Below are 26,408 nucleotides of genomic sequence, written 5' to 3'. Positions count from 1 at the left end.
GCGCGGGGAGCCATTAAAGGGGACGACATCAATACATAGTCAAGCTATAGTTAAATAATGGATATGGGCTGAAAGTGCACACTCTCAGGGAGTGGCGGCTGGTAAAGTTTTAGGATGGGGGGGCCAGACCCTGTCCTTCCGTTTTGACCCCTCCCGCTTATCATAAGCCCCACCCCTTATAGAATCCACCCATTCCGTCTCCTGTATTCCACTTGCTTCCACCCATAGTGTCAGGAGTATACAGCTCAGTATCACAGGACAGAGTGTACAACCCCAGAATCACAGGACAGAGTATACAGCTCAGCATCACAGAACAGAGTATATAGCTCAGCCTCACAGATCAGGGTATACAGCTCAGCATTACAGATGAGGGTATATAGCCCCCTTCATCAGTATGGACTCCCCAGGAAAACCACCCCCCCCCCCATCAGCTAGACCCATAGCCCATGGTTGCCAAAAAAGCATGTCAAATTTCGATTTGTCTGACCACAGAACAGATTTCCACAGACCATTTTAATTCAGCTTTGCCCCTGAGTAGATTCTTCTGAATCATGCTCAGATAAGGCTTTTTCTTTTGTATGATAGAGCTTTACCTTGCATTTTTGGAAGTCATGGCAAACTGAGTTCACAGACAGTTATTTTTGGAAGTATTCATGAGCCCATGCAGTGATGTCCATTACAGAATCATGCCTGTTTTAATGTCATCTGAGGGCCTGAAGACAATTACATCCAATATTAAGTTTAAGGACTTACTGCTTATGCACAGAGATTTCTTCAGATTCTCTGAATCTTTTGATGATATCTATTGTAGATGATAATATATTTAAAGTTTTTGCAATTTTACCTTGAGGAACATTATTCTGAAATTGTTTGACAATTTATAGATGCAGCTTTTCACAAATTGGTCAACCTGTGCCCATCTTTACTTCTGAGAAACTCTGACTCTCCGAGATGCTCTTTTTATACCCAATCATGTTACTGACCTATTACTAATTAACCTCATTAGTTGAAAAATCTTCTTCCAGCTCTTCCTTGCTAGCGCCACTTACTTTTTCAGCTTTTTGTTGCCCTGTCCTTTTTTGTCAAATCTTTTTGAGAAGTGTTGCTGGCATCAATTTCAAAATTACCTGCAGGTAGTTAGCCTTTATAATCATGAGAAAATCTATGGACATAACACATAGGATGGAGTCAGAGTGACATCAACACGCACAGAGGAGGAAGTGGAACATGCGCTTGGGTACACAGCAGCAGCAGCGTTCATACCCAGCAAGGCTTGTTTATACTTGTGTTGCCCTCAGAAGTCACTCTTCAGAAGGCATTTGACAGACGTTGAGGAGGCAGTATGCCACCACCTTGCCACCTGCTTTAACCCCTATCAATGTACGCAGTTGTGAGGCGGTTGTGGTGCCAGCCCATTTAGCTGAACCAGATGTACCGGACAGTGTGAAGAAATTATGCTGTGGCATATGGACACCCTCATCTGCTGTCTTTGTAGGTTGGATGTGGTTGGGTACAGTAAAAATGCACCTTGGGCATGTGTTTTTACTGCCCTCCAACCACAAGTGTAAACAAGGCTTAAATGATTGAATTTTCTTTGATATAAAGATATGTCTGTGAGCTTGATTCCAGAACAAGCAAAAATGTTAAAACAATTATAAAATACCATACATAGGACTGTTTTTCTGACAACCAAATAGGAAGATAACAAGCAAAATAATATGACATTGTTACCACTGACTTTTTTGTTTTACTTACATTATCTACTTAATGAAGTGGTTCATTAGGGATATAATGGTTATTCATACAGTGTATAAGAAACACTGTGTTGCACAGCAATCAGGTTAATTCTATCATTGTTTTCAATCACCTGCATATCATTTCCTGGTCTGTAGATGGAGCATTGTGAAAAGAAATGGAAAGCATCCCTTTATCCTTTGGTAGAAGGAATTCATTGTATAGAATGTACAGATCATGTGATTTCCTGATAGACCAAGCTAACAAAGTGCAGTATTGCTGGGTAGTTAGTATTACACTCTTGTTCAGGAAGTCTCTATGCACTCCAGATCTTCAAAATGTTCTATGCAAGCATTTTACTTCTGATGCATGTAAGTTTAATTGGCACAGCATACTCAGGGAAAATTTCTGGCTTGGCCAACAGACGGCAGTCATTTTATGATCCTTGAAAACCTTGCACACAAAGGTCATGAAGTAACAGTGCTGGTCAACTCAGCCAACCTTATCATGGACACCAAGAAAACCTCAGCTTTAAAATTTTAAGTCTTCCCTGTTGCGTTTTCAAGAACCAGATATGAAGAGCTACTAGAAGAATTCTTACGCATTTGGATTTGTGATCTTCCCAATATGTCCTACTGGGAATTCTTTACCCGAATGAAAAAAGCCATGGCGGACTCCTTGGAGGTACTGGCATCATAAAGAACAAGGCGATGTTAAGGAAGCTAAAAGATGAGAAGTTTGATATCCTTGTTGCTGACCCACTAGCTCCTTGTGGTGAACTTATCGCTGAGGTCATTGGAGTGCCATTTGTATATTCCTTTAGGTTCTCAATGGCTAATATTATAGAAAGACTTTGTGGTCAACAACCCATGCCGTTTTCTTATGTACCCGCTATAATGACTGAATTCACAGATAGAATGTCCTTTATAGAACGCCTAAGAAATACAATTTTTTATTTATCGCAAGATGCTATATTTTATTCTGTCCTTTCATCCTCCTGAGATGCATATTATAGTGAGGCACTAGGTAAGTATACTGGTGCAATTAATATGTTGTTGGGTGCAGGAATCATAACCTATAGTAATTAATTCACTGTAGAATTATCTCCAAGCTCCCTTCATATGAATGCACCCTTAGCAAGGACATGAACAGCCCAATTTAAAGCCCAAATGTTATGCTTAGGAGACTATCAGACCATATAGGGCTATTCTAGGGGTATTTGTGAAATTATTAAATCTCTACACAATGCGAATGAATCTTGCCCGTTCTCACATTTTACAAATAGGCTAGTTGCTGTGGGTCACTACAGAGGATAGACGGGTGTCTCACTATCTGTTGTACTCAAGGAGATGTGAAAAGCTATGGCCAGCAGGGGAATAACTATAGCTAAGCAAGGCCATGCAGCTGATATGGGACCTAGAAGCATAGAAGGCCAAAGCTGTATGACTAAACAGTGATTTATGCATAAAATAAATCAATATATATTTTGGTAACTTCTTTAGGATTGTATCATCATTCGTGCAAATGTATAAAAAATATACCTGTAATATGTGTGTAATTGTTTCTTTGTTGCCTTTCATCATGCAAATGTAACATTCCCTGACATTCAATCCCAAAAGAAAAATAGCCGTAAGAACATTCGACCATGAGAGTTATTATTCACCAATAATGTCGAGAATATAGCCTAACACTATAGGCTAAGAACATTTGACCAGCAGGAGAAATAATATGAGGGAGACCCCTGCACTGTGTACAGTCTACATGTGCAAACATCCCAATAAATGGGTGTTTGGCCGAGGGAACCTCCAGTTGCAGTGCAAAGTGAAACATTTAGTAGCACTGCTAAATATTTCACGTCACATTGTAGCTATAGGTTCACTCTGCTAAAAATCCATTCATTCAGTGCCCAAATTCTGCACAGTGCTGGAGTCTCCCTGATATTATTACCCCTGTTAGTTAAATTTTCTTAGCCTGTTGAGCTAATTTCTCTGTTGGTAAATTATTATTATTATTATACAGGATTTATATAGTGCCATCAATTTACGCAGTGCTTTACAATATAGAATGTTAACTCTCATAGGGGCTGATTTACTAAGAGGAATGGGTTGTGCCAGTTCATACCTTAATTGGTGCACTGGAAAAGTTATTAACCGAACATGAGAACCGGCGCAAGACCCCTGTGCTAGACTATTATAATGCCTCCAGAATTGGGAGTGTGTCTACCCAACATCTCTCTGCTGGTGGACACAAGAACCTAAATATATAGGTATATAATTGGGCAGCATAGTGGTGTAGTGGTTAGCAGCAAAAGGGTCACTGGTTGAAATCCCACCCAAGACACCATCTGCCTGGAGTTTGCATATTTTGCCTGTGGGAGTTTTCTCCCACGCTCTAAAAAGATGCTGGTAGGTAAATTGGCCCTAATATATATGAACGTGTGTTAGGGACCCACACAAACACCGCCCCATGTTTAAAATATAAATATTTTCTTAATTTGCAAATAAGGATCATCACTTCCTTAGAGAACAGTGAGCGGGGCATAGTGGTGGAAAGAAATTAGCAGCAGTACAAGCAACTTCCTGGAGGGGGCATGATGTCATTCCGGGAACCAGATATGCGCCACGGGTACATACCTCCACACGCACAGCACTTACTCATACATATACACATCGGTTGTGCACTGAGCGCATCTAGCTGCAGGAACCCAATTTTTAGGGAAATTAATAGTAAAGCAGATGCAGATTTCCAGGACTGAACTAAAATATTTCTAGTGAAAGGCAATTGTTGTCACAGTTGCACTTAGGAACGTGTCTTTGCAAAGTTAAAGTGGTTGTAAACCCTTACAAACCACTATGACCTACAGGTAAGCCTAGATTAACCACTTAAGGACCGCCGCATGGCAATGTACGTCGGTGCAATGGCACCGACAGGCACAAGCACGATCGGACCCCCTCCCGCTGGATGCGGCAGTCCGTTTTGCTGCAGGAGCGATCCGGGGTGAGGGGATGGCCGTTGGTTTCTGGCCATCCCTCTCGATCGCTCCTGACGAATGAGAAGCTTCCCCCGCTGTGTATAGTAAACACAGGCAGGGAGGAAGTGATGTCATTCTCCTCGGGGCGGTCTTTTTGACCGGAATACGAGGAGAACAGTGAAAGTAAGTGCACCAGCACTACACTGACATGTAGGCACACAAACCCCCCCCCATCACCCCCCCGATCGCCCCCCTCCCAGTCACAGTGTCACTGATTGCAGTGATCATTTATTTACTGATCACTGCATTCAGTGTCAGTTGTGACAGTAAAAACTGTCAGGGCAGTTAGTGTTAGGTCCAGGGTAGCCCCCTACAGCCAATAAAGGTTTAACCCCCTGATTGCCCCTAGAGTTAACTCTTTCACCTCCTTTTGCCAGTATCACTAAGCGATAGTTTTTCTGATCGCTGCATTAGTGTTACTGGTGCCGCTAAGTAGCTAGTTATTTTTTAAGGTTCACCGCCAGGTTTTTATAGCGCTAGGTACCCCGATATACTACCCAATAATGGTTTTAACCCCCTGATTGCCCCTAGTTAACCCTTTCACCCCCTTTTGCCAGTGTCACTAAGCGATCGTTTTTATGATCGCTGCATTAGTGTCACTGGTGCCGCTAAGTAGCTAGTTATTTTTTAAGGTTCACCGCCAGGTTTTTATAGAGCTAGGTACCCAGATATACTACCCAATAATGGTTTTAACCCCCTGATTGCCCCTAGTTAACCCTTTCACCCCCTTTTGTCAGTGTCACTAAGCGATCATTTTTCTGATCGCTGCATTAGTGTCACTAGTGTCGCTAGGTAGCTAGTTATTTTTTTAGGTTCACCGCCAGGTTTTTATAGCGCTAGATACCCCCATATACTACCCAATAATGGTTTTAACCCCCTGATTGCCCCTAGTTAACCCTTTCACCAGCGATCACCGTATAAGTGTCGATGGGGTCGCTGGTTAGCCAGTTAGTTATTTAGGTTCCCCGCCAGGTTTTTATATAGCGCCAGGGACCACCAAATACTACCTAATAAAGATTTTAACCCCCTGATTGCCCCTAGTTAACCCTTTCACCATTGATCACCCTATAAGTGTTACGAGTGACTCTGGTTAGTTAGTTTGCTTTTTATAGCATCAGGGCACCCACCATTTATTACCCAATAAAGGTTTAACCCCCTGATCACCCGGCGGGTGATATCAATTAGGTTTTAGGGTCAGGGACTGTGTCACCCCAGGCAGCGCTAGGTTAGTGCTAGTACCACTAACACCCATGCGCAAATCATAAACCTCCCGTAGTGGTATAGAATCTGAACAGATCAATATCTGACTGATCAGATCTATACTAGCGTCCCCAGCAGTTTAGGGTTCCAAAAAAACGCATTGTTAGTGGGATCAGCCCAGATACCTGCTAGCACCTGCGTTTTGCCCCTCCGCCCAGCCCACCCAAGTGCAGTATCGATCGATCACTGTCACTTACAAAACACTAAACACATAACTGCAGCGTTCGCAGAGTCAGGCCTGATCCCTGCGATCGCTAACAGTTTTTTTTGGTAGCGTTTTATATTTAAATCCGGAAGGCAGTACTTGGTTTTCGGGGTCCCGTACATGGCTAGGCTCCCAAAAACTCCCCCATATGTGGTATCCCCGTACTCGGGAGAAGCAGCAGAATTTATTTTGGGGTGTAATTTCACTTATGCCCTTAGCATGTGTGAGCAATATATCATTTAATCAAAAATTTGCACCCTTAGAAATCCTGAAGGCAGTGATTGGTTTTCGGGGTGTCGTATGCAGCTAGGCTCCCAAAAAGTCCCACATACTCAGGAGAAGCAGCAGAATATATTTTGGGGTGTAATTCCACATATAACTATGGCATGTGTGAGCAATATATAATTTAGTGACAAATTTTTGTAAACTTTTTTTTTTTTGTGTGTCATTATTCAATCACTTGGGACAAAAAAAAATATTCAATGGGCTCAACATGCCCCTCAGCAATTTCTGTGGGGTGTCTACTTTCCAAAATGGGGTCATTTGGGGGGGGGGGGGGTTGTACTGCCCTGCCATTTTAGCACCTCAAGAAATGAGATAGGCAGTCATAAATTAAAAGCTGTGTAAATTCCAGAAAATGTACTCTAGTTTGTAGACGCTATAACTTTTGCGCAAACCAATAACTATACGCTTATTGACATTTTTTTTTACTAAAAACATGTGGCTGAATACATTTTGCCCTAAATGTATGACTAAAATTTAGTTTATTCAATTTTTCTTATAACAAAAAGTAGAAAATATCTTTTTTTCTCGAAATTTTTTGACTTTTTCCATTTATATTGCAAAAAATTAAAATCGCAGAGGCAATCAAATACCATCAAAAGAAAGCTCTATTTGTGGGAAGGAAAAGGACGCAAATTTCGTTTGGGTACAACATTGCATGACCACGCAATTACCAGTTAAAGCAGTGCAGTGCGAAATTGTAAAAAGACCTCTGGTTCTTAGGCTGACAATTGGTCCGGGGCTGAAGTGGTTAAGGCTTACCTGTAGGTCCAAGAAATATCTCCTAAACCTACACGGTTTAGGAGATATTTACAAAAAGACAGGCGCACTTGGAATGCCGCTGCTACCGGCGATATGCCGTTAGTGGCGGCTCCCGTGCACATACGTGGGAGTGACGTCATTGCTGCTCCGGCGCTGTGAGTGGCCGGAGCAGCGATACCCGCAAGAAGATGGACGCTCCGTGCTACAGAGAACAGCGGTGACAACGCTGGCTCCTGTGTCAGTTAAGTGACACATAATGGGCTATTATGCAATTCATAGTAGCCCATTATGCTTTACCTTTACAGGGAGACAAAGATAAACCCATACCAATGTCTTTCCTTGATTGACACAGGTCAATCTAAATAGCTTCCCCATTAGGTAAATTGCACTCTAGCATTTTGCTCTGTACACCCCAAATTATTAGGTATCTTGGACTTTGGGGTTTATTCACTAAAGGCAAATCCACTTTGCACTACAAGTGTATTTGGAAGTGCAGTTGTTGGAGATCCGAGGGGACATGCAAAGAAAAAAAAACAGCGTCTTTGCTTCTACATGATTGGATGATAAAATCACCAGTGCTTCCCGTTAGATTCACAGCGAGTACACTTTTATTACAGAGTGAATTTGCCTTTAATAAATCCCAAAATACCTAATGATTTGGGGTGTACACAACAAAGTGCTAGAGTGCAACTTGCCTAATGGGGACACTAGTTAGATTGACCTGTGTGTCCCCAAGGAAAGACATTGGTAGGGTTTTACCCTCACTTCCTGTTTGGCTGTGACAGGAAGTGAAGCCAATTTTCAGAAAAGGGACACAAAGCCCAACCTAAAAAAGACAAGCAGGGGTTCTAACACTCACTTGGTTTACCTGAAATGCCCACAATTAGAGTAGGATTGTCTTGAGCTAGAATTTAGCTCAGTGCTCTAAATCAGTGCTTCTCAACCCTGTCCACTGCGGAGACACTGCAGGGATCCCAGCACTGACGTTTCTTATATTAGGAGGGCGGGGCCACCTGTCACCTGACCCCGCCCCTCTGACGCTGGTGAGGGGAGCCAGGGATCCCCTAATGACGTATGGGTGACCCCGCCCCCTCTGATGTAACAGAAACCTGCGTTACATCAGAGGGGGGGCGGGGTCACCCATACGTCACAGGGGAACCCCATAGCTTTCCTCACCAGCGTCAGAGGGTGCGGGGTCAGGGGACAGGGGACCCCACCCTCCTAATATAAGAAACGTCAGCGCTGGGATCCCCGCAGTGTCTCCGCAGTGGAGACAGAAGACGGATGTATGGACAGCGCTGGACTGAGAGATCCCCCATCGCTGGATATGATCATCCATCGCTGGACCCCGGAGATCCGTCGCTGGATAGCAGGAGTGGATTAGCACCGCTGGAATCTTTTTTTATTTTTAATAAAATTATTTTTTAAAAGTGTGTTTATTTAACCATTTTTGCACTTTCTTTGTGAAATGGTAGGGGTACTTTTGTACCCCCTTACCATTTCAAACGGGGAGGCCGGAATCTGGGGGTCTCCTTGTTGAAGGGGACTTCTAGATTCTGATAAGCCCCCTGCCCGCAGACCCCCACAACCACCGCTCAGGGTTGTGGGGATGAGGCCCTTCTCCACATCAACATGGGGACAAGGTGCTTTGAGGGGTCACAGACCCCCAAAGCATCCTCCCAATGTTGAGGGCATGTGGCCTGGTACGGTTCAGGAGGGGGCACTCTCTCGTCCCCCCCTCTTTTCCTGCGGCCTGCCAGGTTGCGTGCTCGGATAAAAGGTCTGGTATGGATATTTAGGGGGACCCCCACGTAAAAAAAAAAAAAATTTTAATTTGACACAGGGTTCCCCTTAATATCCATACCAGACCTGAAGGGCCTGGTAATTGAATTTAGGGGAACCCCCACGCTTTTTTTTTTTAATCAATGAATTAATGCATTGTCGGCTAATACAGAGAACACTCATTGAGTGTTCTCTGTATTACGGGAGCCGACAATATAGCCGCAAGTGATTTTAAAAGACTTTTTTTCCTGCACAAATGACACTTTGTGCAGGGACAGTTCTAAGCACGGGAAACATGCGCCCCTTCACAGGCATACTATAGACACCCCCCAGGTACGACATATAAAGGAATATTACACTTTTATTGTTTCACATTAATCATTATTAAAATCACTGCTCCTGAAAAAACGTCCAATTTTAAAACTTTTTTTTGCATTAATCCCTGTCCCCTGGGGCAGGACCCAGGTCCCCAAACACTTTTTAAGACAGTAACTTGCATATTAGCCTTTAAAATTAGCACTTTAGATTGTGAACGTTCGAGTCCCATAGACTTTAATAGGGTTCTAAAGTTCACGCGAAGTTTAGGTCTGTTCGCAGGTTCTGGTGCGAACCGAACAGGGGGTTGTTCGGCTCATCCTTACTAAAGAGTTCAAAATGCCAAAGGAGGTAGCTTCATCTAAGATATGCTTTATAAGGTAGTCTGTATTGATAGCTGTCCCACATGTGGCTACTGCTTACAGTACCAGCTCTCCCTCCCCCCCCCCAAACTGGGGTGTTCCCTCAAAGGACATGACAGCCTAACACTCGATCTTAAGCTTCCACCCAAACATCTCATCCCCAGCTGGGCTAAACCTCAGTATTTGAGGGGGCCTGCCCCCTGCCAATCCAAGTTGGGGATTGGTCAGAGCCCCCAGAATATTCCAGGCAACTCCACCTTACCTCCCCTCCAATTCTTCTAGAAGGTTACAACACATTTGAGAAGTAGGGGGGAGGTCTCAGTGATAATGCCTGGAGACAACCAGGTACGTCCCCTTTAAATCGCAGCATAGTGGGCATGTCATGGAGCGGCAGAACGGGGAGATGCCTATGTAAACAAGGCATTTCCCTGTTCTGCCTAGTAACATGACAGAGATCTATTGCTCCCTGTCATTGGGAGCAGTGATCTCTGTCATGTTCTAGTGAGACAATCCCCCCTATAGTTAGAATCACTCCCTAGGACAAGCTTAACCCCTTGATCACCACCTAGTGTTGAACCCCTTCCCTGCCAGTGTCATTTACACAGTATGCAGTGCATTTTTATAGCACTGATCGCTGTATAAATGACAGTGGTCCCAAAATAGTGTCAAAAGTGTCCGACGTGTCTGCCATGTCACAGTCACGATAAAAATCGCAGAAAAAATAACTAATAAAAAAAAGTTAATAAGAAAAATGCCATAAATCTATCCCCTATTTTGTAGACGCTATAACTTTTATGCAAACCAAATATGTAGAAGAATACATATCGGCCTAAACTGAGAAAGAAATTTGTTTTTTTTTATATATTTTTGGGGGATATTTATTATAGCAAAAAGTAAAAAATATTGCTTTTTTTTCAAAATAGTTTTTTTTTAGTTTATAGCGCAAAAAATAAAAATCTGAGGTGATCAAATACCACCAAAAGAAAGCTCTATTTGTGGGAAAAAAAGGACGTCAATTTTGTTTGGGTGCAATGTTGTGCGACCACGCAATTGTCAGTTGAAACGACGCAGTGCTCTGGTCAGGAAGGGGGTAAATCCTTCCGGGGCTGAAGTGGTTAATGGGATGCAGAAGAGAAAAAAACTGAAAGGGTTTATAACCCTACTAACTCTCTGTTAGTTTATCCAAAATGAATTAAAAGTTTAATTTCCAAGAAAGTTTAATTTCCAAGAAAGTCTTTTATGCAATGTTGAAATAGATTGACAGAAATACATATTTTATTGCAACACTGCTCTGCAAAATATGGGAAAATGTCCACACTAGGAAACACCGTTTATTTCTATTACTAAAAAGTCTACTGGAAAATGGCTATTAACAATATATAGGCACTGTTTGATTTTACCTCTAGTGTTCAGAGTTTTCCGCAAAGTTTTTTACACTTTGTACCACCTCACACAACCTCAGATCACAGTGAGTCATCATCATGTTCTGTACTGGGATTGTTTTTCTGCTCCTGCACACATGTCTTTTCAACACTGTTTCTGCTGGAAAGATTTTGGTGTGGCCAACAGATGCTAGTCATTTTTTAAATATTAAAATAATCCTGAATGAACTTACCAATAGAGATCATGAAGTTACAGTGTTGCTTCATTCGGCCGCTCTAATAATGGGTGCAGACGCCAGTAAAGAATCACCAATCAAATATGAAGCTTTTGATGTGCCTTTCACAAAGGAGGAGAATGAAAAGTTTTTTGAGGAATTTTTAAGTCTATGGATTTTTGATGTACCTAATATGACCTATTGGGAATTCTATCAAAAAATGAAAGAGATGGTGACCGAACAACAGAAAATGCAAAATCATATGTGTGACGGGGTACTTAAGAACAAGTCATTGATAAAGAAACTAGAAAGCAAGAAGTTTGATGTCCTGATCTCAGATCCATTGATCCCATGTGGTGAACTTATTGCTGAAGTTCTTGGACTTCCATTTGTCTATTCTTTTAGATTTTCCATGGGCAACTCAATGGAGAGACTATGTGGACATCTTCCAGCCCCCTTTTCCTATGTGCCTGGAGCCATGGCAGAACTAACTGATAGGATGTCTTTCCTAGAGAGATGGCAAAACACAAACTTCTATCTTTTCCAAGACATATTATTCTATTTTGTGTTTGGTGGCAGCTGGGATGGTTACTACAGTGAAGTATTAGGTGAGCATGAAAAGTAATTGGAGAATGTGGCAAAACCAAATATATGAGTACAGGCATACCCCACTTTTAAGTACACAATGGGTATTATTTACTAAAGCTGGAAAGTGCAAAATAAGGCTCACTTCTGCTTAGAAACCAATGAGCTCCTAACCCCAGCTTGTTCAATTAAGCTTTGGTAATAAAATCTGGAAGGTCATTGGTTTTTATGCAGAAGTGAGTCTGATTTTGCACTTTCCAGCTTTAGTAAATAAAGCCAATTGTGTACTTAAAAGTGGGGTATGCCTGTAATCAATTTCTTTCATTTAGTTTTGTGTTATGGACATATTTTAGAGAATAAGTGATGTGGAAACTATGTAGAATTTCTTTCATTAAGGTGGAAAGATATATAGGTTGAACATACCTGGTGGCACAGTGGTGTAGTGGTTAGCACTCTCACCTAGCAGTATAAAGGGTCGATGGTTTGAATCCCAACCACGACACTACCTGCCTGGAGTTTGCATGTTCTCCCTGTGCCTGTATTTGTTTCCTCCCACACTCCAAAGACATGCAGGTAGGTAAATTGGCCCTAGTATATGAATGGGGACCTTGGATCGTGGGCTCCTTGAGGGTAGGGACCAATGTACAGGGATAGGGGCAATTGTCTTTATTCAACCTTACTAACTATGTATATATCTATATGTTAACTATACAAAATTATATGTTGCTTAGTTGACATATACATATGTGTATTAAAACTTAAATTTAGTTAGCTTTTTTTGTTATAATCATCATCAGGGATGATACTTATAATAAACAAAAATTGTTCCTTGTTGCAGTTGGCAACTGTTGGCAATTGAAATGTTCTTTTCTCTGCCACCATCCATAGCCAGTAGCCAGTAGCTGTGATCTCATCAAACTCATCAAAAATGCCAACTATGTCCGCCCTTTCCATACCTGTGTTTCATTCATAAAAGCTTTATTCTAGCTTCCCACAATGAAAAGCGCTCTGTGAATGGAGGAGGCAAACCTTTCATTCATCCACCCATCCTCCAGTCATAGAGTGCTTTTCACTGTGGGAAGTAATAGTACAGCTCCTATGAATGAAGCATGGGGGCGGAAAGGGCTGGCATAGTCCATACTTTTGACAAAGGCCAGTGACAAGTTAGGTGGCTCGTATTAACTACTACAGAATCAGAAGATTACAGTTGCAGGGTTTGGGGGCAGAAAGGAAAGGAATATAACAGTCACCAGCACAAGGGGCACATTCAATGTAAGTACAGTCACTTGTGCTGATTTAAAAAAAATGTAACTATACTTTAACTATATCAACACACACACACATTTAAGAAACATAACATTTTACTTGATGATTTTACCTAATTTGTCTATCTTGCCGGGTTACCATATGTGACTACACTGTACATACACACAGATTCTTGCTTTTTATGTTGCTGTGTTACGCCCAGACCTCTTTTGCAATGTCATTTGGCACAAGTTTCCTGGCAATGAGGATTGTGAAGCCACTTACTAACACTGGCAGCATGTGAACTTAGATCTTGACTTCTGATCCTCTGCAGTGAAAATTAACAAGTATAAAAAATTGTGATAATCTTCCTACACTGATAGTACAGCGATATGCCTGCCAGCACTCCTCTGTGATTCCAACACTCTGTACACAAATATTAATCATTTCAATACTGGGCACTTTCACCCAGTTCCTACCCCAGGTCAATTTTTAACTTTCACCGCTGTCACACTTTGAATGACAATTGCCTAGTCATGCAACACTGCAAATTATTTTTTCTCCATTTTATTTAGACAGATAGAGATTTATTTTGGTGGTATTTAATCACCATTGTTTTTTTTTTTTTGTTTTTTTTGCTGAACAAACAAAAAAAGGCAGAAAAAAAAAGTTTTCTTATTTTCTGTTATAAAATTTTGCAAATATAGTTAGGTCCATATATATGTGGACACAGGCACAATTTTAGTTTTTTTTTTCAGGTATTTACCAAAACATATTCAAGCTATAGTTAAATAATGGATATGGGCTGAAAGTGCACACTCTCAGGGAGTGGCGGCTGGTAAAGTTTTAGGATGGGGGGGGCCAGACCCTGCCCTTCTGTTTTGACCCCTCCTGCTTCTCATAAGCCCCACCCCTTATATAATCTACCCATTTCGTCCCCTGTATTCCACTTACTTCCACCCATAGTGTCAGGAGTATACAGCTCAGTATCACAGGACAGAGTGTACAACCCCAGAATCACAGGACAGAGTATACAGCTCAGCATCACAGAACAAAGTATATAGCTCAGCCTCACAAATCAGGGTATACAGCTCAGCTTCACAGATGAGGGTATATAGCCCCCTTCATCAGTATGGACTCCCCAGGAAAACGAGGAAAACCACCCCCCCATCAGTTAGACCCATAGCCCATGGTTGCCAAAAAAGCATGTCAAATTTCGATTTGTCTGACCACAGAACAGATTTCCACAGACCATTTTAATTCAGCTTTGCCCCTGAGTAGATTCTTCTGAATCGTGCTCAGATATGGCTTTTTCTTTTGCATGATAGAGCTTTACCTTGCATTTTTGGAAGTCATGGCAAACTGTGTTCACAGACAGTTATTTTTGGAAGTATTCATGAGCCCATGCAGTGATGTCCATTACAGAATCATGCCTGTTTTAATGTCATCTGAGGGCCTGATGACGATTACATCCAATATTAAGTTTAAGGACTTACTGCTTATGCACAGAGATTTCTTCAGATTCTCTGAATCTTTTGATGATATCTATTGTAGATGATAATATATTTAAAGTTTTTGTAATCTTACCTTGAGGAACATTTTTCTGAAATTGTTTGACAATTTTTAGATGCAGCTTTTCACAAATTGGTGAACCTGTGCCCATCTTTACTTCTGAGAAACTCTGACTCTCCGAGATGCTATTTTTATACCCAATCATGTTACTGACCTGTTACTAATTAACCTCATTAGTTGAAAAATCTTCTTCCAGCTCTTCCTTGCTAGCGCCACTTACTTTTTCAGCTTTTTGTTGCCCTGTCCTTTTTTGTCCAATTTTTTTTGAGAAGTGTAGCTGGCATCGATTTCAAAATTACCTGCAGGTAGTTAGCCTTTATAATCATGATAAAATCTATGGACATAACACATAGGATGGAGTCAGAGTGACATCAACACGCACAGAGGAGGAAGTGGAATATGCGCTTGGGTACACAGCAGCAGCGGCGTTCATACCCAGCAAGGCTTGTTTATACTTGTGTTGCCCTCAGAAGTCACTCTTCAGAAGGCATTTGACAGACGTTGAGGAGGCAGTGTGCCACCACCTTGCCACCTGCTTTAACCCCTATCAATGTACGCAGTTGTGAGGCGGTTGTGGTGCCAGCCCATTTAGCTGAACCAGATGTACCGGACAGTGTGAAGAAATTATGCTGTGGCATATGGACACCCTCATCTGCTGTCTTTGTAGGTTGGATGTGGTTGGGTACAGTAAAAATGCACCTCGGGCATGTGTTTTTACTGCCCTCCAACCACAAGTGTAAACAAGGCTTAAGTGATTGAATTTCCTTTGATATAAAGATATGTCTGTGAGCTTGATTCCAGAACAAGCAAAAATGTTAAAACAATTATAAAATACCATATTTAGGACTGTTTTTCTGACAACCAAATAGGAAGATAACAAGCAAAATAATATGACATTGTTACCACTGACTTTTTTTGTTTTACTTACATTATCTACTTAATGAAGTGGTTCATTAGGGATATAATGGTTATTCATACAGTGTATAAGAAACACTGTGTTGCACAGCAATCAGGTTAATTCTATCATTGTTTTCAATGACCTGCATATCATTTCCTGGTCTGTAGATGGAGCATTGTGAAAAGAAATGGAAAGCATCCCTTTATCCTTTGGTAGAAGGAATTCATTGTATAGAATGTACAGATCATGTGATTTCCTGATAAACCAAGCTAACAAAGTGCAGTGTTGCTGGGTAGTTAGTATTACACTCTTGTTCAGGAAGTCTCTATGCACTCCAGATCTTCAAAATGTTCTATGCAAGCATTTTACTTCTGATGCATGTAAGTTTAATTGGCACAGCATACTCAGGGAAAATTCTGGCTTGGCCAACAGACGGCAGTCATTTTATGAACTTAAATGTGATCCTTGAAAACCTTGCACACAAAGGTCATGAAGTAACAGTGCTGGTCAACTCAGCCAACCTTATCATGGACACCAACAAAACCTCAGCTTTAAAATTTGAAGTCTTCCCTGTTGCGTTTTCAAGAACCAGACATGAAGAGCTACTAGAGGAATTGTTACGCATTTGGATTTATGATCTTCCTAATATGTCCTACTGGGAATTCTTTACCCGAATGAAAAAAGCCATGGCGGACTCCTTGGAGGTACAGCTTCTAGTGTGTGATGGCATCATAAAGAACAAGGCGATGTTAAGGAAGCTAAAAGACGAGAAGTTTGATATCCTTGTTGCAGACCCACTAGCTCCTTGTGGTGAACTTATCGCTGAGGTCATTGGTGTGCCATTTATCTATTCCTTTAGGTTCTCAATGGCTAATATTATAGAAAGACTTTGTGGTCAACAACCCATGCCGTTTTCTTATGTACCCGCTATAATGACTGAATTCACAGATAGAATGTCCTTTATAGAACGCCTAAGAAATACAATTTTTTATTTATCGCAAGATGCTATATTTTATTCTGTCCTTTCATCCTCCTGGGATGCATATTACAGTGAGGCACTAGGTAAGTATACTGGTGCAATTAATATGTTGTTGGGTGCAGGAATCATAACCTATAGTAGTTAGTTCCCTGTAGAATTATCTCTAAGCTCCCTTCATATGAATACACCCTTAGCAAGGACATGAACAGCCCAATTTAAAGCTTAATGTTATGCTTAGGAGAGTATCAGACCATATAGGGCTATTCTAGGGGTATTTGTGAAATTAGTAAATCTCTACACAATGCGAATTAATCTTCCCGTTCTCACATTTTACGAATAGGCTAGTTGCTGTGGGTCACTACAGAGGTTAGACTGGTGTCTCGCTATCTGTTGTACTCAAGGAGATGTGAAAAGCTATGGCCAGCAGGGGAATAACTATAGCTAAGCAAGGCCATGCAGCTGCTATGGGACCTAGAAGCATAGAAGGCTAAAGCTGTATGACTAAACAGTGATTTATGCATAAAATAAATCAATATATATTTTGGTAATTTCTTTAGGATTGTCCCATCATTCGTGCAAATGTATAAAAAATATACCTGTAATATGTGTGTAATTGTTTCTGTGTTGCCTTTCACTAAGGATGAGCTGAGCACCCCCCTGTTCGGTTCGCCCCAGAACCTGCGAACAGACCTAAACTTAAACAGATCTAAACTTCGTGTGAACTTTAGAACCCTATTAAAGTGTATGGCACTCGAACGTTCACAATCTAAAGTGCTAATTTTAAAGGCTAATATGCAAGTTACTGTCCTAAAAAGTGTTTGGGGACCTGGGTCCTGTCCCAGGGGACATGAATCAATGCAAACAAAAGTTTTAAAAACTGACGTTTTTTCAGGAGCAGTGATTTTAATAAAGATTAAAGTGAAACAATAAAAGTGTAATATTCCTTTAAATTTCGTACCTGAGGGGGGGTGTCTATAGTATGCCTGTGAAGGGGCGCATGTTTCCTGTGCTTAGAACTGTCCCTGCACAAAGTGTCATTTCGCAAGGAAAAAAAGGTCTTTTAAAATCACTTTCCATTGTTGGCTCCCGTAATACAGAGAACACTCAACTCAGGTCTGGTATGGATATTAAGGGGAACCCTGCATCAAATTAAAAAAAAATTTGACATGGGGTCCCCCTAAAAATCCATACCAGACCCTTTATCCGAGCACGCAACCTGGCAGGCCGCAGGAAAAGATGGGGGGGCAAGAGAGCGCCCCCCCGAACCATACCAGGCCACATGCTCTCAACATTGGGAGGATGCTTTGGGGGTCTGTGACCCCTCAAAGCACCATGTCCCCATGTTGATGTGGACAAGGGCCTCATCCCCACAACCCTGGCCGGTGGTTGTGGGGGTCTGCGGGTCAGAATATGGAAGCCCCCTTTAACAAGGGGACCCCCAGATCCCAGCCCCCCCCCTGTTTGAAATGGTAAGGGGGTACAAAAGTACCCCTACCATTTCACAAAGAAAGTGTAAAAATGGTTAAATAAGACAAACACACTTTTGAAAAATTCCTTTATTAAAAATAAAAAAAATGTAAAAAAAGATTCCAGTGGTGGTAATCCACTCTTGCTATCCAGCGACGGATGATCATCTCTCCGGGGTCCAGCGATGGCTGATCTGATCCAGCGACGGGTGATTTTCAGTCAAGCGCTGTCCATACATGCATCCGTCTTCTGTCTTCACTGCGGAGACACTGTGGGGATCCCAGCGCTGACGTTTCTTATATTAGGAGGGTGGGGCCACCCGTCACCTGACCCCGCCCCCTCTGACGCTGGTTGTGAGGGAAGCCATGGGGTTCCCCAGTGACGTATGGGTGACCCCGCCCCCCTCTGATGTAACGCACCTGATGACGCTCTTTTCCACATCAACATGGGGACATGGTGCTTTGAGGGGTCACAGACCCCCAAAGCATCCTCCCAATGTTGAGGGCATGTGGCCTGGTACGGTTCAGGAGGGGGGGGCGCTCTCTCCTCCCCCCCTCTTTTCCTGCGGCCTGCCAGGTTGCGTGCTCGGATAAAGGGTCTGGTATGGATTTTTAGGGGGACCCCCACGTCAAATTTTTTTTTACATTTGATGCAGGGTTCCCCTTAATATCCATACCAGACCTGAAAGGTCTGGTATGGATATTTAGGGGGACCCCCACATCATTTTTTTATTTTAAATTTGACACGGGGTTCCCCTTAATATCCATACCAGACCTGAAGGGCCTGGTAATTGAATTTAGGGGAACCCCCACACTTTAAAAAAAAATATATATATTTTTTATCAATGAATGAATTGTCGGCTAATACAGAGAACACTCTGTTTTCTGTTTGAGTGTTCTCTGTATTACCGGAGCCGACAATGGAAAGTGATTTTAAAAGACTTTTTTTCCTTGCGAAATGACACTTTGTGCAGGGACAGTTCTAAGCACGGGAAACATGCGCCCCTTCACAGGCATACTATAGACACCCCCCAGGTACGAAATTTAAAGGAATATTACACTTTTATTGTTTCACTTTAATCATTTTAAAAATCACTTCTCCTGAAGACCCCTGCACTGTGTACGAAGTAACATGTGCAAACAGCCCAATAAATGGGTGTTTGGCCGAGGGAACCTCCAGTTGCAATGCAAAGTGAAACTTGCACTGGAAAAATGTACACAGTGCTGGAGTCTCCCTGATATTATTACCCCTGTTAGTTCAATTTTCTTATCCTGTTGAGCTATTTTCTCTGTTGGTGAATTATTATTATTGTTATACAGGATTTATATAGCGCTAACAATTTACGCAGCGCTTTACAATATAGAATGTTAACTCTCATAGGGGCTGATTTACTAAGAGGAATGTGTTGTGCCAGTTCATAACTTAATTGGTGCACTGGAAAAGTCATTAACCGAGCGTGCTAACCGGCACAAAATAATAATAAATATGTAAACTGCAACTAGTGCTAGGGTAACTGCGGTTTTCTCATTGATAATAGCGCATGCCTAATACAATGGATTCATTTCATCTCATTGAATGTGTCTTGTTAGGCAATTAGTAGGTGTTCTCAGTTAATTAACTCTTTTGATGCTAATCTCATTCCTATTACTTCTAATATATCTTTGAAATGTGTTTTTTTTTCTATTTTTACCCAAATCTTTCAATAAATTACAAAGAACAGAGAAGTGTTTCTAAACCCAATAAATGAATGATTTAAGATCTTGATCTTTAAGAGTGACCATACACCGCAATCAGTTAGATCTTAAAAAAATGTGATTTAGTGCAAAAGCCTGTTTGATTTCCTACAATTTGAATTAATTGTTCAAGTGCGTCTCCCTGTTACCTATTTTGCTGAAATATCGAGTTATACAGAGATTGGCCAATTAGATTGCATAGTGCATGACCATCTTAAGTGCCAAATTTGGAATGTAGATGTGCCATGACCCACTTGTATTTTCCTTACAATATTTCTTGGGCATTATACAAGGCACATGAGAAACCACCTTTTTTCAATAGATGCCAGAGTGATCAGGGATCTTCAAACTACGGCTCTCCAGCTGTTGCGGAACTACACATTCCATTAGGCATTATAAAACTCTGACATTCACAAACATGACTAGGCATGATGGGAATTGTACTTCCCGAACAACTGGATATTTTCTTAATTTGCAAATAAGGATCATCACTTCCTTAGAGAACAGTGAGCAGGGCATGGTGGTGGGAAGAAATTAGCAGCAGTACAAGCAACTGCCTGGAGGGGTATCATGATGTCATTCATGTGTCCTGGCCACTGTTTCCGGGAACCAGATATGAGCCTCGGGTACATACCACCATGCGCAAAGCACTTACGCATCTAACATACACATCGGCCGTGTATCTAGATGCATTTAGTGCATCTAGCTGCAGGAACCCAATTTGTTAGGGAAATTAATAGTAAAGCAGATGCAGATTTCCAGAACTGAACTAAAATATTTCTAGTGAAAGGCAATTGGTGTTTTCTATTAAACAAGGTCTAAGTGGGCCATTGACATGCATCACAGTTGCACTTAGGAATGTGTCTTTGCATAGTTAAACTAAATGAAATCCCTTTCTATGTTTGCTTGGGGATAGAGTGCAGAGGGATTAGAAGTCTTGTCAGTTTTTGGAGATTTCTGCACCCCTGATAGGGTGAAGACACCTCCCAAATTTTTTTGCTTCCTGTCACATAGCCAAAAAGGAAGTAAGGGTAAAACCCTACCAATGTCTTTCCTTAGGGACACACAGGTCAATCTAAATAGCTTCCCCATTAGGTAAATTGCACTCTAGCATTTTGCTCTGTATACCCCAAATGATTAGGTATCTTGGACTTTGGGGTTTATTCACTAAAGGCAAATCCACTTTGCACTACAAGTGCACTTGGAAGTGCAGTCGCTGGAGATCCGAGAGGGACATGCAAGGAAAAAAAAAACAGCATCTTTGCTTCTACATGATTGGATGATAAAATCACCAGTGCTTCCCCTCAGATTCACAGCGAGTACACTTATATTGCAGAGTGGATTTGCCTTTAATAAACCCCAAAATACCTAATAATTTGGGGTGTACACAACAAAGTGTTAGCGTGCAACTTGCCTAATGGGGACACTAGTTAGATTGACCTGTGTGTCCCAAGGAAAGATATTGGTAGGGTTTTACCCTCACTTCCTGTTTGGCTGTGACAGGAAGTGAAGCCAATTTTCAGAAAAGGGACACAAAGCCCAACCTAAAAAAGACAAGCAGGGGTTCTAACACTCACTTGGTTTCCCTCAAATGTCCACAATTAGAATAGGATTATCTTGAGCTAGAATTTAGCTCAGTGCTCTAAAACAGTGCTTCTCAACCCTTTCCTCAAGTACCTCCAACAGGCCATGTTTGCAGATTTTCCTTCATCTTGCACAGGTGCATTAAATCAAAGTCAATGGCTTGGTATTTTGGACAGCTAATTTAGCCAAGATAAATTCCCAAAACATTCCCTGTAGGAGTACTTGAGGACTGAGGCTAAGAACCACTGTGCTAAAATAGAAAATTGAACACTTACTTCTCTGTAATTTTCCTTTCTTGGGCCATCTTTTTTAATCTTTTTTTTAAATGACAACATTTTTTTATTTTTTATTTTTACACTGTTCTTTTTAAAAAAAATAATAATTATTCTGTCACTTTTATTCCTATTACTAGGAATGAAAACATCTCTTGTAATAGACAAAAAAGCATGACAGGACCTCTTAAATATGAGATCTGGAGTCAAAACGACCTCAGATGTCATATTTACACTAAAATGCAATAATAAAAAAAATGTCCCTTTTAAGAGCTGTGGACGGAAGGGACATTTTGACGTTGCTTCCACCCTGTAATGGTATGGAGACGGGTGGGGACCATATTCCCCTCACTCATCTCCATACCAAGGAAGGAGCAACATCCGATTGCTTCTTTTTGATTGAAAATGTATACTTTATTTTGCTAGAAAATATACAAAAAACAAATACTTTAAACAGGGTACATTCCACTCTGTACTGCGACGCAGCGCATAAATACACTACATAACAATACAGTTTCAAGCATACAAATGAATTACATTCATCCTGCGGTATGATGCCTGATGTGTTGCGCAGCATAATGGTACCCAGAAACATCACATCATGCAGGACGCCGCATTACCCTGAAAGCATTACCTCTGCCGCTGCCGTCGGCTCCGGTAAGCGTCGGACACGCCGAAAATAGTGAGCTCACGGCGAATCCGATGCAGAGACCACTCTTATCGGAAAGCAGACCGCCGCCTGAAGAAGAGGATGCCAGGGTTATGGCAGCTAGCTAGACATTCCTCTTCAAAGTTAGGATGTATATCAGCGTGCGGCGGTGCATAAGTGGTTAATGTTATCACTATGAGTGAAAGTGAAAGAGAATCCCAAAATTTTGGGTTGTCACCAGATTAACCACTTTAGCCCCAGAAGGATTTATCCCCTTAATGACCAGGCAATTTTTTGCGATACGGCACTGCGTTACTTTAACTGACAATTCACAGTCGTGCGACACTGTACCCAAACAAAATTGATATCCTTTTTTTCTCACAAATAGAGCTTTCTTTTGGTGGTATTTTATTGCCACTGTGTTTTTTTTATTTTTTGCGCTATAAACAAAAAAAGACAATTTTGGGGAAAAAAACTAAATTTTTAACTTTTTGCTATAATACATATCCAATTAAGAAACGTAAAAAAAAAAATTTCTTCATCAGTTTAGGCCAATATGTATTCTTCTACATATTTTTTGGTATTAAAAAAAATCACATTAAACGTATATTGATTGGTTCCTGCAAAAGTTATAGCATCTACAAAATAGGTGATAGATTTATGGCATTTTTAAAAATTTTATTTTACTGTTAATGGCAGTGATCAGCCATTATTAGTGGGACTGCGAAATGCGGCAGCCAGATGGGACACTTTTGACACTTTTTTGGGATCAGTGACAATATTACAGTGATCAGAGCTAAAAATATCCACTGATCACTGTATAAATAACGCTGGCAGAGATGGGGGTAACACTAGGGGGCGATCAAGGGGTTAAGTGTGTCCTAGGGAGATGTTTCTAACTGTGGGGGGAGTGGACTGACTGGGCGTACAGAGAGATTGATGTTCCTGATCACTAGGAACAGACAATCTCACTTTACTCTCCTGTGAGAACGAGGATCTACTTTGTTTAAATTGGCAGATCACCATTCTGCCTCTCTAAGGAGCGATCGCGGGTGGCCGGCTGACATCGCGGCCGCCGGACCTGCGCACCAGCTCCCCTGCTGTGCCAAATGAAGCAAAAAGGAAGTTCTGGACAGCCGCACTCCGGAATTTAGTCTTTATTGTAAAAATCCAACAGATACAAGCCACAGCAAAAAAATGGGACAATCGAGCTGACACATTTGACACTTATCAGTGCTTAATCATAGCTACCCTACCACCAAAAACAATGCAATATATACTAAAATATTTCTGATATGTGACTCCATGTGTGAACGATTGAGTAGAAAAGATGTAGCTGGATAGCCGCACTCCGAATTATTCAACTTTATTTCAAAAATGTAATTAAAATCATAGCATCTAGGCTGGTAAACAGACTAACTGCACAGCTGCGGCTGTGCAGTTAGTCTGTTTACCAGCCTAGATGCTATGATTTTAATTAAATTTTTGCAATAAAGTTGAATAATTCAGAGTGCGGCTATCCAGCTACATCTTTTCTACTTCAGTTCTTGTTGCAAACAGAGCCAGCACCCTGTGGGATTGTGGAGACAGCTGTTTTGGGAGAAGTCATTACCTTAGAGCGGTAATTCTTTGTGTGAATGATTGAGTCTAATTGCTCAATCAAGTGTCCACTTAAAGGAAACCTTTAATCAGCAAACGTGATCAGAATGTGTGATTTCAGGGAGTGCACATAAATGTGTGAACTCAGTGTGATTTTTTTTTTAAAATAAAACAACTACTTTTATAATGAATTAAGATTAACTACTTTCTGACCGCCGGCTGTCAAATGACGGCCAAGCGGCGCACCTATTGTTGCGGGAGGCTGTCATATGACAGCCTCCCGTTTAAACATGGAGTACGCGCGCATCCCTGTTTCTTCGGTGGTGGCGTGTCACGGAGACACCGCTCACCACCCAAGGGGGTGAACAGCCATTGGTTATGGCTGTTTACCACATGATCGGCCGTGATGAAGTCACGGCCGATCACAAATGGTCGTACCCCCCACTGTGCATGGCGCATGCGCGCGATCGCGAGCGCGCTGCGCGTGAACGTCGGTGGCGGCGTGTTCCCTGGGAATACTGCTCGTCACCGACACTGGTAAACAGCCATTGGCTGGCTGTTTACCCACATGATCGGCTGTGATCATTTTACAACCGATCACTAAAATGTAAACAAACCGCGGTAACGAGATGTTACTGGGTTCTCCTCCTCACACACCGATCGTGTGTGAGGAGGAGATTGCAGTAACATCTCGTTACCGCCTACAGTGTACACCAATCGCACTGATTGCCCCCCCCAATAAAGAGGACCTGTCACCACCCCTCATAGTACCTGTCAATCACAGTCCATCAGAGTACCTGTCACTGTCCATCAGAGTATTTGAGTACCTGTCACAGTCCATCAGAGTACCAGAGTACCTGTCACGGCCCATCAGGGTACCTTAGTACCTGTCACGGTCCATCATGGTACCCGAGTATCTGTCACGGTCCATCAGAGTACCCGAGTACCTGTCACAGCCCATCAAAGTACCCGAGTACCTGTCACAGCCCATCAAAGTACCCGAGTACCTGTCACGGTTCATCCGAGTACCCGGGTACCTGTCACAGCCCATCAGAGTACCCGAGTACCTGTCACAGCCCATCTGAGTACCCGAGTACCTGTCACAGCCCTTCTGATTACCCAAGTACCTGTCCCAGTCCATCTGAGTACCCGAGTACCTGTCACAGTTCATCTGAGTACCTGAGTACCTGTCCCAGTCCATCTGAGTACCCGTCACAGTTCATCTGAGTACCTGTCACAGTTCATCTTAGTACCCGAGTACCTGTCATAGTCCATATGAGTACCTGAGTACCTGTCACCGCCCTTCAGAGTACCCAAATACCAGTCACCAGGCCATCAGAGTACCCGAGTACCTGTCACCAGGCCATCAGAGTACCCGAGTACCTGTCACCAGGCCATCAGAGTACCCGAGTACCTGTCACCAGGCCATCAGAGTACCAGAGTACCTATCTCCAGCCCATCAGAGTACCCGAGTACCTATCTCCAGCCCATCAGAGTACCCGAGTACCTATTTGCAGCCCATGTCTCATAGAATATACGTTGGGGTGTTTGCTTTCCAAAATGGGGTCATTTTGTGGGTAATTTCACTGTTCTGGTGCTCCAGGACCTTCAAAAGTGTGATAGGTAGGAATGAAATGAGATGTGTCATTTATGCTCCTAGAACGCCTGAACGTACTACTTCAATGTTCGGCCTCTCCATGTGACCAGGCTGTGTAAAAGTCCTACACATGTGGTATCGCCATACTCGGGAGGAGTAGCAGAATGTGATTTAGGGTGTAATTTTTGCTATATACATGCTATGTGTTAGAAATATCTTATAAATTGACAACTTTGTGTAAAAAAAAGATGTGTTTTCATTTTTTTCCACATATTCCAAAAACTTCTGGAAAAAAATGAACCGTTCAAAAGACTCATTATGCCTCACAGATTATACGTTGGAGTGTTTGCTTTCCAAAATGGGGTCATTTTATGGGAAATTCTATTGTCCTGGTACTCCAGGGCCTTCAAAAATGTAATAGGTGGATGAGAAATGAGATGTGTCATTTTTGCTCATAGAACATCTGAAGGTACTGCATTAATGTTGGTGCTCTGTATGTGGCCAGGCTGTATAAAAGTCTCACATATGTGGTATGGCCGTACTTGGGAAGAGTAGCAGAATGTATTTTGGGGTGCAATTTGTTGTATGCATATGCTGTGTGTGAGAAATAACCTGATAACATGACAATTTTGTAAAAATAAATAATAATTAAAAAAAATCTTCATTTTGCAAAGAATTGTGGGAAAAAATGACAACTTAAAAAAACTCACCATGCTACTTACTTAATACCTTGGAATGTCTACTTTGTAAAAAGGGGTCATTTGGGGGGTATTTGCAATTTCCTGACTTGTTAGTGTCTCAAGAAATGAGATATACCTGATGTACGGAAGGCCTGATCAGAAGTGATCAATTTTCAGTGATTGGCACCATAGTTCGTAGACTCTATAACTTTCACAAA

General features: G+C 41.8%; 1 protein-coding gene across 5 annotated transcripts in view; it reads left to right on the top strand.

Annotated features, from left to right (window-relative positions):
* Positions 1 to 26,408, top strand: part of LOC143974757 (UDP-glucuronosyltransferase 2A2-like) — a 183,998-nt gene that overhangs the window by 85,821 nt on the left and 71,769 nt on the right. Inside the window, exon 1 of one of the 5 annotated variants that reach the window (XM_077476467.1) lies at positions 11,186 to 11,938. The exons of 2 other annotated variants lie outside the window; for them this stretch is intronic. In XM_077476467.1, coding sequence (XP_077332593.1) covers positions 11,215 to 11,938 — 724 coding nt within the window. In that variant the 5' untranslated portion in view covers positions 11,186 to 11,214. Of the gene's footprint in view, positions 1 to 11,185; positions 11,939 to 15,884; positions 16,693 to 26,408 lie in introns of those variants that run through there. 2 more of the 5 variants (XM_077476472.1, XM_077476470.1) reach the window with 2 other exon arrangements.

Source organism: Lithobates pipiens, unplaced genomic scaffold (genome assembly GCF_037356315.1).
Source record: "Lithobates pipiens isolate NorthernLeopardFrog02 unplaced genomic scaffold, aLitPip1_a1.2 Scaffold_13, whole genome shotgun sequence".
Classification (NCBI taxonomy): domain Eukaryota; kingdom Metazoa; phylum Chordata; class Amphibia; order Anura; family Ranidae; genus Lithobates; species Lithobates pipiens.
Note: the sequence above shows the minus strand (reverse complement) of the source record. Positions and strands in the feature narration are given on the sequence as shown.